The sequence below is a fragment of the Neltuma alba genome, unplaced genomic scaffold (genome assembly GCF_004799145.2).
Source record: "Neltuma alba isolate B1F8T4 unplaced genomic scaffold, ASM479914v2 tig00010103_pilon, whole genome shotgun sequence".
Classification (NCBI taxonomy): Eukaryota; Viridiplantae; Streptophyta; class Magnoliopsida; order Fabales; family Fabaceae; genus Neltuma; species Neltuma alba.
In genome coordinates, this window is record NW_021635056.1 from 7,158 (window position 1) to 19,793 (window position 12,636).

Genomic DNA, 12,636 nt, shown 5'->3' on the forward strand with positions numbered 1-12,636 from the left:
AAAAACTATGACAAATGTCAAAATTTTGGTGGGCTATCTAAAAGACAAGAAATGCCTCAACAACCCATGTTATTTTGTGAAATTTTTTATGTTTGTGGCATTGATTTTATGGGCTATCTAAAAGTTGTTGATTATTTGCCTCACTAGATTGAAGCTATAGCTACTAGAAAAAATGATGCTCAAACAATAGTAAAGTTTCTGAAATCTAATATATTTTGCAGATTTGGGATTCCTAGAGCTTTGGTAAGTGATCGTGGCACCCACTTTGCGAACAGACTTATGGAAACGCTGCTGTCCAAGTATGGAGTCCCACATAAAGTAGCAACACCTGATCATCCACAAACAAATGGTGCAGCTGAGGTATCCAATAGGGAAATTCAAGGTATTTTGCAGAAAATTGTTAAGACGAATAGGAAAGATTGGAGTCTTAGATTAGATGAAGCTTTATGGGCTTATAGGACAGCTTATAAAACTCCAATTGGCATGTCTCCATTTAGTATAATCTATGGGAAAGCTTGCCATTTACCTGTTGAAATTGAACATAAGGCTTACTAGGTAGTTAAAACTTGTAATATGGACTTGGGAGTTACAGTTGAAGAGAGAAAATTGCAAATTCAGGAACTAGAAGAGCTGTGTTTAGAAGGTTATGAGAATTCCTGTTTATATAAAGAAAGAACTAAAATTTTACATGACAAGGGGATTTTAAGAAAGGTTTTTCAGGAAGGAGATAAGGTACTTCTCTACAAGGCAAGATTTAAGCAAGGGAAACTACATGCAAGATGGGATGGACCATTTGTTGTGCTCAAAGCTCATAATTTTGGAATGATAGAGATCCTGGATGAGCAAACTGGACATGTTCACAAGGTCAATAGACACTTGATAAAGCACTGTCATGCCAATGACAAGCCATCGTAATCAGATTGGTTGTGCTCTTTTCTCCCTATCCTTTCTAATTTTGCATTGTCATTATTACTACTCTGTTTTCACACATTGCATAATTTAAGTGTGGAGGAATAGAGGATTTCTCTAGTAAAATATATATAATACCATATAAAAAGTTTGGTTCTATTCTATTATTTTCCTTTTGTCTGCTGCTGGACACTTAGTCACACATGTGGAGCACAATTCTCTTTAGAATAGTGTTGTTTTATAGCAGTAAATGTTTTATGTCCTTCCTTCATGATTAATCCTTTCCTTTTGTGGCACATTGAGGACAATGTATGTTTTAACTATAGGGGAGTATGACTGTAATCTTCAAAAATTTTAGGAGTATTCCTGCCTTGCTTAGCAATTTGACTCTTGGAGTAAATTTGATTTGAGCTGTTAGTCTTTACTGGGATATTGGTTAATATTGCATTTTCACTAAATCAAACTTGTTTGAATTCCTAAGCGTAAGTGGCTAGATGTTTTTCAAATTTTGGTACAAATAGATTTTATTCAAAATTTCTGTCAAGCAGTTAGGGATTCTATCAACTTTGGTTTACTGTGGAATTGGTTAAATCCTTACTGTAGCAACTTGACTCTGTAGTTGTAAGAAAATGGGCCAGTCTACCCTTTGTGGATTGGACCCAAGCCCATTATCATTTGGGGTCCTAGTGTAAATAACAAGACTTGTAGGTCTTAAAGTGCAATTTTTGCCATCTTACATAAATTTGCCAAAAGCGGGAACAGTTATGTCGAGAGAGGGTATGCCCGAACTCCTTCATTGGTATCAGAGCAAGGTTTATATTTTTTTTCTTTCCGCTACACGAGTTCAACTTCTGCGTCTTTGTTGGTTCAACTTCTGCATCTTCGTTTTTTTTAAAGTTGTTGTGTGCCTCATGGTTTGGCATTTCACACTACCTTAAGTGATTTGCTCTCAGATATTAAGCAAATCCTCTCTTTATATTCAGTATAGTAATTGTCTATGGTGTATTTAGATAATTTAGTGTTGTTTTTTCAGAGTTACTCATTGCTTCTATGGCTTCGGTTATCATAAATTTGTGTCTCCAACTATTGTATGTTACTATTCTGTATGGGAGATGACCTAAAACAGCGAAGAACGAACGTCGGATGGAGGAGATCTTGGGGAGAGAATATTTCGGGTCCGACGAACCCGACCCGCTAAGGAATCCGGGTCAGTCAGACCCGGCTAGAGGTTGAAGACAACCTCCAACTCCCAAACAACGTCATTTTGACGTCGCCCAAAAATTTAAAAATAAATAAATAAATAAATAAATAATAAAATAAAATTAAAAAATAATAATAATAAAATTTTTAAATTATAATTCATTAAATTAATCTTTTTTTTTGCTAGAATTGCCACGTGGCGCGTTCCGACAGCGAGAGTGGGCTAAGTTTTTTATAAAATTTTCGCTAATTCTTCCTTCTAGGGGTACGTGTAGGCGCGTGAATGGTCCAATTGGGGTGTGGTTTGTCTCTAAAAATCCCTAAAATTAGGATCTTCATTTTAATATATAATTTGCTAACTTTAGAGACAATTAAAGATTAATTTGTGAGTATTTTCAGTGTATTTTCTGGTATTTTCATGCGGAAATAAATTCCAGAATATTCAAAATAATTTATATTATTTTGTTCTAGGTGAAAATAGAGCAAGAGGCTTCTAGTAGCACTGAAAATACCGATCATGGTTCGTTGGAATATTCATTCCTAGGTGATGGAATTCCAGAATATGAATCTGAGGATGAGGATCCTGAGGAGGACCCTGAAGAGGTTCCTCAAGAAGACCCAGAGGAGTTAGTGGATTCCGGACCTGAGTTGGAAACTATGTTCCCCACTGAACCCCTCCCTATCGAACCTCAATTAGTCTATAAAGATTCACTGGGTCTCCCTAAAAAAATTGAAGTTGAGGAAGGAGAAGAGGTGAACCAACCTTTGACCCCTACATTAGCTATGAGTATAGCTGAGACAGATGCAGCTAAATTAACAAACATAAAAGGCATCAATGGCGTGCTCGCTAGCTACATCCATTACATGACCGATAAGAAGAATACCGAATTCTACCTTAGAGTCATAATGGAGTACATAAGAGCAATAAGGGTTAGAGGTGGACCTAAAGGCAAACCCATAAGAAAGTCTTACTAGATTTGGGCCATAGAGCTAGTGTCCTCCTTTATGAACAAAACGTGCAAACTTAGAAGCCTAAGAAAAGCAATGCTTGATTACCTTTATGTTCATATAAAATGATGTAATATTTGTATTTGCCTTAAGTTTGTGTTTTCATGCATTGTAAACATACTAAGTATGTTATTTCATTTAATGAAATTACTTGAATTATTGTTGTATGATTATTTGTGAATATCATGTGTATGCCTTTTATAAGTGGGAGCTTTTAGAAGATAAGACTTCTAAAGGTTACATTTTTAAAGTGCTTATATAGTATTCTTGATAGAATATAATGATAATTACTAGTATCTGTGTGATGGGAGGTACAAACGTATTCTCCTGATCATAGATCTTGTAATTTCATTATTTACTAATCGAGGATAATATAGGCACATTACATTGTATACTTCATTGTGCTATATAACTGAAATGTTCTTTGGTTTGGTTCTCTTCAAAGAGAACATAGATTAATGTGGGATAGATTTGTCACAGAACTAAAAATGGCAACCAAGAACATAATTGCTGAATTGAACAAAGGGGAAAAGCTTAACGGGGACAACTGGGACATCTGGCACCGAAAGGTCCAGTATATCCTAGAAGAATAGGATGCGATAGAGCCTCTCACCACTGCTATGGTTGAACCTGAAGCTGGCAACACGATCCAGCACAGGAGAGACCAAGAGGCATATCTAACCTGGAAAAAGAAGAATAGCATAGCAAGAATCACGCTTTTGAGCTCTATGGCTGACGACCTGATGTGCGAGTTTGAGTCACACAAAACTGCACAAGCTATGTGTATAGCATTGAAGGATAAGTTTGGCGGAGTCTCTACAACCAAGCTTAGAAGGTTGACGATTAAGTTCGATACCTATAAGCTCAAGCCAAACAATCCTATGAAGCAACATCTGAGAGAGATGGCCAATATGATCCGGGAACTGAAGGAAGCTGGACATAACCTGTCTGATGAGCAGCAAGTGCAGGCTGTCATCAGGTCACTCCCTGCAAGTTGGGAGCACATGAAAGTCAACCTAACCCACAATGAAAACATCATCACTTTTAATGATGTAGCTAAGCATCTGGAGCTGGAAGATGAACGTCTAGAGGATTACGAGAGCTCTGGACAGACCTATTTGACTGAGGATACTGGTACTTCCCAATCTAAGCCCAATTTCAAAAAGGGCAAGAAGCCCTAAAAGAAAGGGAAGAAGGGCGGTCCTCAATTTAAAAAGGGCAAGAAACAATTCAAGAAGAAAGGAAAGAAAGGCGGGAAGAAGAAGCTAGACCTGAAGAAGGTCAAATGCTTCACTTGCCAACAAATGGGCCATTTCGCACGTGATTGTTCCAAACAGGCTGAAAATGAAAAGGTATTAGTGAATTATGTGAATTCACATGTTTCATATGTTTCTAGTACTGTTTTTTCTAACAGAACCTGTTTCTTCTTCTTGGATTATAAACTCAGGCTCCACAGACCACGTAAGCAGGGATCGGGGATCCTTCGTGGAATACCGTCGGTTGCCGTATCAAAGCAAGTGGCTTTACGTTGGGAACAATGCGAGAATCGAGGTTCGAGGCATTGGCACCTGCAAACTTGCTTTGCATAGTGGAAAGACCTTGATACTCCATGATGTGCTTTATGCCCCTGACATCTGACGGAATTTAATTTCTGTTATTTGCTTAGTAGACTTTGGGTTTAATGTTAATTTTCATAGCAAAGTTGCAGACATTTTCTTTAACTTAGAGCTTTATGGTTCAGCATTCAGATTCCAGAAATTTTTTGTTATGGATCTTGCTTTTGGTTTTAACGCTCATGATTGTTTTGCTATTTCTTCAAGCAATCCTGATATGAATATCTGGCATGCTAAACTAGGACATATTAATCAAAATAGAATGATTAAACTGGCAAAAGAAGGAATGTTGGGCGCAATCCCTAACATGGAAATGTCCTTATGTGAAAATTGTCTAGCTGGTAAGGCAACTAGAAAACCTTTCGGTAAGGGAACAAGAGATGAAAGTCCATTGCAATTAATCCATTCTGATATCTGTGGTCCAATGAATGTGTGGGCAAGACATGGAGCTTGGTATTTTATTACCTTCATTGACGATTTTTCACGATATGGTCATGTCTATTTGATCTCGCATAAGTCTGAAGCTCTTGAATGCTTTAGACAATACATAAATGAGGTAGAGAATCAAATGGACCGTAAAATTAAAGCATTACGTACTGATCGAGGTCGTGAATATTTATCTGATCAATTCAAACAGCTCTGTGAGGAAAAAGGGATAATTAGACAACTGACTATCCCTGGTACTCCACAACAGAATGGAGTGGCTGAGAGGAGGAATAGAACTCTTCTAGACATGGTTAGGTCTATGATGGCTCAAGCAAACCTACCAATTTCATATTGGGGTGATGGTTTATTAACGGCAACCTTCATACTTAACCGTGTGCCCTCAAAATCAGTCGCTTCCACACCCTATGAATTATGGACAAAACGCAAACCGGATCTAAGTGTCCTAAGACCCTGGCGGTTAGCGGCATATGTTCATGATGATTCCCACAAGCATGGGAAATTGGGTCCTAGAGGAAAGAAGTGTATCTTTATAAGGTACTCTAAACAATCCAAAGGATACGTTTTCATAGGTGAAAACGAAGATGGAACAGTGACTGAAATGGAATCAAGAGATGCCACATTCATTGAGACTGAATTTCCTAAAAGAGGAGATATTGACCACTCTATATCTCTTTATGAGACACAGGAACAAGTCAGTGCAAAACAAATTGACAGACCAGAATCGTCTAGGTGTGTCAATCTGAGTGGGAGCCAAGAAAGGTCAACACCAAGACCTGAACAAAGAAAGAAAGATAAGCAAATAGCTCCCGTCAGAAGGAGTAACAGGGAAAGTGTTCCCAAAAGACGCTTTCAAATAGAAGGCGAATCTCTCTTAGTTACTCCAGAAGGGGATGATGAGCCCCGTTCTGTACGAGAGGCCTTGTCAGGTCCTGCAAAAGATGAATGGATGAAAGCTATGGAAGAAGAAATGGACTCAATGAAAAAGAACTAAGTTTGGGAGTTAGTTGATCTTCCAAAAGGGCGTAAAGCCATTGGGAACAAGTGGGTTCTCAAAATTAAAAGAAAAGTGGATGGATCAATTGACAAATACAAGGCTCGACTAGTGGCAAAGGGGTACACACAACAGGAGGGAATAGATTATGAAGATACATTCTCACCTGTTGTGCGTTTCAATTCTATTAGACTTATTCTAGCAATAGTAAACAGTTTAGATCTAGAATGGTGATCTGGATGAAGAAATCTATATGGAACAACTATTAGGTTTCATTGAAAAAGGAAAAGAAAATAAAGTTTGTAAACTCAAAAAGTCCATTTATGGATTGAAACAATCATCCAGACAATGGTATTTGAGGTTTCACAAAGCAATAACCTCATATGACTTCCAAATGATAGAGGAAGACCATTGCGTCTACATTAAGCGGTTTGAGGGTAATTTTGTCATATTATCCTTATATGTAGATGATATACTATTAGCCGGAAATAGTCTAGATTCGGTGGTGGCTATTAAAGAATGGCTTTCATCGAATTTTGAGATGAAAGATATGGGTGAAGCAGAATACATACTTGGAGTTAAAATCCAAAGAAATCATTCAAAACAAATTCTCTCTCTTTCACAAGAGAATTACATCAACAAGATTCTTGAGCGATTCAACATGAAAGACTGCAATCCCATGAGTACACCTGTTGCTACTGGAGTGGCTTTGAGTTCTGACATGTGTCCCAAAACCAAATCTAACAAAAAGAAGATGGAAAGAGTTCCATATGCCAGTGCTGTTGGTAGTCTGATGTACGCAATGATGTGTACAAGACCAGACATCTATTATGCAGTGGGACTGGTGAGCAGATTCCAGTCTAACCCCGGTGAGAAGCATTGGAAAGCAATGAAGAGGATCTTGAGATACTTAAAGGGCAATTCCAATTATGCACTGTGCTACGAAGGAAGTGACCTGCGTCTTGTTGGTTACTCCGATGCTGATGTAGGCGGAGATGAAGAAGAACGAAGGTCAACTTCAGGTTATACCTTCTTGCTCAACAATGGCGCCATATGTTGGAGTAGTAAGAAGCAAACGTGCATTGCCTTACATTCAATGGAAGCTGAGTTTGTGGCATGCACTACAGCAGTGCAAGAGGCTTTGTGGCTGAAGAGATTTATAGAACACCTTGGATTTGGAAACGAGAGTACCAATCTGGTGATGGTATACTGTGACAATACTGCAGCCATAGCCTATACTAAAGATCCTAAGTATCACAGCAAAACCAAGCATATTGACAACAAGTATAATTTTGTTAGAGATTACATAGCACAAAAGATTGTTACTGTACAATATATTTCAACCAAATGTATGGTAGCATATCCTCTGACAAAGCCAATAGGCGAAAATTTTTTTAGAGAACATGTACAAGCCCTTGGCATACGTAAAGTATAATATGAATGCTTCATTAATGAAATTGTATTTCGTTATCACTTTATGTGTCTGTCCGAAAGTATACAATGTCTAGTATGTCGTACAGGTTAAAAAGGTTGGCTCTCTCACACGGGCAACTGCCTTTGACCCTCAGGTGGAGTGAACAAAGATGAGACATTTGTGTTCACCAGTAAAGTAGCAATGAATGCTAATATGGTAGGGAAGAAACACAAACCTTATGTCGTCTTGACTAAAGTGTAGCAAGTCAAGATGAGATCCACGTTAATAAAGCTGGATCGAAGTTTGGAATCCCACTTCCATAATACCTGTAGCCAGATAACAAACTCTTCAACATCGACGTCATAACAATGAGCAGAGTTGAAGAATTTGGGTTTAGATACTGAGTGTGTCTGGACCAAAGTCTATATGGTGTTAATAATAAATCCAAATCGACATACGCTCTTATAGTAAAAGAGTAACACCGTAGCATGTGTTTCATACCACATGTGGTAGGAGAACTGCAAAAGGGAAGCAAGTGAAAGATCCCTGCTTCATTGCTGTGTGAGTCCCAGGGAGGAATTATCCTCCTGCTGGTGTCCTTTGACTTTGACAATATCATGAAGATATGTTTCAGTGACTGCTACTTTGGTATATGTCCTATGGTCATGATTGATGCGATCTAAGGTAGTATGCTGAGAAAGCGACTAATTCATTTCAAAGTGATATTTGGGCGAAAGGAAGATTGACTGTGATATACACACCTATGCTAGTGTCTGTGACATGTCCCTTATGACATTTTGTGGTCGTAAGTGTGGATACTAGACATACGAGAAAGGTAATCTGAGTCAACCATTGACTCGAGAGGGATTAGATTTACCGTGGAAAAGTGTATATAAGTAAATCTGGGACATCTGAGGCATAATTTTAAAGTTCAAGCTACACAAAGGAAAGGGTGACCTGTGCTGATCCTATAAAAGGGGTTTCTAGTACAGGGACCCAAGCGAAGACGTCATGCCCACGCAGTCACGGCAAAGCACTAAGTATGAAATTGAGGGAAGGTGAAGAGACTAGATCCGCGACATCTAATCTACCAAGTGTGAGTCGAAGATGTAAGAAAATGGGCCAGTCCACCCTTGGTGGATTGGACCCAAGCCCATTATCATTTAGGGTCCTAGTGTAAATAACAAGACTTGTGGGTCTTAAAGTGCAATTTTTGCCATCTTACATAAATTTTCCAAAAGCGGGAACAGTTATGACGAGGGAGGCGGTTTTCTTTTTAAAAATATGCATGGGATAAGTTAACCGTAGCATCAGTTTTTCAAGGACACGTTCGGTTTTCTTTTCTCCACTTTCACCTTTCCAGACTCATCCCTCCCTCTCTGAAAAACTTTCCCTTCGGTGCATTTGCTGTGTCTTCCAGATCCGACTCCGTCACCGTGATCGGACCTCCGCATGGCAACCTGATTTTGTTGCAGACTCCAGGTATGCCCGAGCTCCTTCAGTAGTGGACTAGAATTTTGCCTACTTGTTCATTCAGAATCCATTGCATTAGCCTCTGTTTATGCAATATCCATGTGGAAAGCCATTCTGCATTAGTTTTTTGTCATGGAATTTAGTTGACTTTTGAATGCATCTCTTTGAATAGTGTTAAAACTTGTTCAAGTGTGAATTCCTTGCTCAATCGATCTATTTCCAAAAATTGTGTATCATAAATAACTCTTCTCATGCATTAAGTTCAAATCTTCATGCAATTTGTTCATGGTAAGTGAATAGGGATGAGTAAACTAGTTGGAAGAATTTTGAGCCTTAATTCATATCATAAATCATGTGTGAAGCCATCTAGTGTAGTAACTTCCTAGAACTTGTTTCTATCCTTAATTCAAGACTACATTAGCACTTGGAATTGTGAATATGATAAGGGCATTTCATTCAAAACCCTTTTGACCAAACAACAGCCATTTACACTAATCAATTGCTTAACCCCTTGAGCTTTTCACTGTTCATCAAAAATCTCAACATGATTGATGAACATTGCATATTTTGGATATTGTGAGAATATGAGTTGCTGACATGATTGTTCAGTTCTGTTATGGTATATGTGTTGATAGAAGTTAAAAATCTATTATAAAAAGCATGATATAATCCTACTTGCCTAACCGTATAAACACTCTTATAGTGATAAAAAAAATTTTAAGAAAAGAAACAGAAATAATAAACGAAGAGGTGCCAATGAAGGCAGAAGGAAAAAAAAATCTGAAAGGAAAAAAAACAAGAAAGATAAACAAATAAGCAGCTAAATTGGCAAGGTTGAGGAAATATATTCGTTCATGATTATGATTATATCAAATTACTGATATAATTCATAGTTCGATTCATGTATGAACATATCTTGAATTCTGAACAAAAAATTGTCTCGTATGCTAAGCAATTTAGTAAAATGCATATGTTCATTGATCATTGACATCCATTTTCTATTCCAGCATTTGGCCTTTCCAACATTACAACCTTAACAAGTCCCTTTGATTTACAAAACCTTGTAGCAAGTGAGTAGTGGAGATGTAGGATGGCTACAAGCCTATGGTGAAGCCTAAACTAGATGGTCCAAAGAGAAATTACCTTGATCTATGAGAGTGAGAGAAACACTTTACCTTGAGAGAAACCTTATCTTTTATTTGCTATCCTTGGCTAAGCTGTATGATTGTGAATTGACCTTTTAGCATGTGATTGTTCCTTAGTGATGACATTTGAATGAAGTGGTTGATGAACACAAGTATTTCATTTTTGAGTAAGGTTTAGTATTTTTCATTGATAATGTGCTTGAAACTTAGCTTTATTCCATCATTTTATCCTAGGAGTGCCAAAACTTAAGTGTGGAGGAATTTTGATAAATCATATTTTTCATATGTTTGGAATGTATATTTTAGGCTATTTTAAGAAATAGATTGAGCATTAATTATATTAATAAATAAATAAAATGTTGATGTACTTGAGGAAAACAATTAAGCAATTCTAACATTTTTAATAATTTTTCTTATTAATCTTCCCAATTAGATATTACTTCTGGCTTATTATTCTAAATTCAGGGGCAAAATTGTAAATTTGGAGTAACAGAAACATTTTTCCTATGAGGAAGGAAAAGGGAGCTAGAAAGAAAAGCAATTCCATCAATAATGGAAAGGAGATTCCATCATAAATTCTGACATTTAGACTCATAAATTTTAATCCTGAAGCGGGAAAACTGAAATGGTTCAAAAATTCATTCCAAGCTAGCTTAGAGCCAACAAAAAATTAGTTGCAACAACTTGGGAACCAAAAACAGAAATTAATAACAGATAGGGAGGAGATATGCTACAAATAAAAGGGGATTTGGTCTTCTTCGTGGATGGATTGTTTTTATTCACTGGATGATTAATGAGTTGGGGCAAGACTGATATATTGGGTGGAAATAAAATAATCTTTTCATTCTTTCACCTGGAGTTTGCTAGTTCAAATTGAGCTTCTATCCTTCCAACTTGTCTATCTCCTCTCAAGTGGAAATTACTGAACCTGATATCCTCCATGGAGAAGCCATTTTCAAATGTTGAAGAAAGGAGAGCTTCCATCATGTATAGCTAATTCCAGATATTCTTCCAAGAGCAGAGCTAAATCCAAGCTACTGAATTGTAGAGGCATTCTCACATTCATCTATTTCTTTTAATTCTTCACTGCTTTGTGAGTTGTAAAGTGATTAGGAATGAAATCAGATTTATTATATTTCAAATACTGATATGGATGTTGTATGATTGAATGTTGCAAAGAATTTGGTATTTCGCTCTAAATTGGGAAATTAATCATAACTTTATTTTGATTCGGTGTTTTAAGGATTTGTGATTTGATTAATTGATTCGTGTGAGGAGGAGTTCTCTTCAGCTAAGGGTGTTTATTTTTCTGCACATTCAGTGATACTTGGCTCCAGATTAGATAAATGTAATGAAGATAAAGCAAAACTCTTGGGAGAATTGATAGTCTGATTGTTTTTCTTAAGTTCCAAAGTACTGTCGACGTTTTCCTTCATTGTCATTTTGTTACTACACCTGAAAATCAACAAAGACCTTTCTATATTGATCTGAATGTTGTCCTGTCTCTACACTGTTTACAAGTAAATTGTGTTAATTTTGATTAGAAATTTAGAGAGTTATTAGACCAAGTGATTTGACACCTAGGTTGCATCATTGTACTGTACATCCTTTCTGTATTGTTTTTTATTGCCTATACGACTAAGGGAAAATCGGGGGAAAGGGAGCTGAGGGATGAAGGCTGTCACACCTATCTTAAATAATACATGATACCACAATTAGGACAATTTGGAACTATTATTCAAGACTTAAAGGTAAGAAAATTCCATATTTTAATACTTGGTCTCGAGTTACTATTCACAAAAACCTTGAAAATCTTGCAAACTTTGAAAATTCATAACTAGTTTGTAGAAAAATCAAAATAAGGTGGTTCCAAGTTCTATTTGAAGGTTGTAATATATTTTTTAAATAAAAAAGATACTCATTGGTATCATACTCTTACGGAACAAAGTTAGAAAACACGCAAAGTTGTACTGTTCATCTGGTCATTTTTCAAATTTCTAGGATTTTAGCCCAACTTTGGAAGGGCATAACTCTTAGCACAAAACTCCAAATTTAATGATCTACTACTTGTTTTAAATTTTGAAATAATATCTATAAGCCTAAAAAATTTCAAGTCTAGACTCGTCTATTTGCCTATTATTTTATGTGTCACAAAATTCATCCAGATTAAGGCATTTTTATCCCTCTTAACCCTAAATTCTTGAATTTCTTTTCCTCATTTTCATGCCACACAAAACCAGTGATATCAGGCCCATATATAGGAACAAAAGCATTACATTACAAACACATGGTCTTAAATTTACATTATCCAAAGTCCCTTACAAAATCATAACAAAATTCCTTAATACATAACGTGCTAATACATAGACAAAAAGACCATTTAACATCACTGTCCCAAGATTAACTCCTTGCCCTTGTCCTTGCTTGATCCATTAC

General features: G+C 36.8%; 1 protein-coding gene across 1 annotated transcript; it reads left to right on the forward strand.

Moving 5' to 3' along the window:
• The first annotated feature begins 573 nt into the window (after positions 1-573).
• On the forward strand, positions 574-915 carry LOC114754198 (uncharacterized). Its single transcript, XM_028942971.1, has one exon. It carries the CDS (start codon positions 574-576, stop codon positions 913-915), a length of 342 nt encoding a protein of 113 aa, XP_028798804.1.
• The last annotated feature ends 11,721 nt before the right edge of the window (positions 916-12,636 follow it).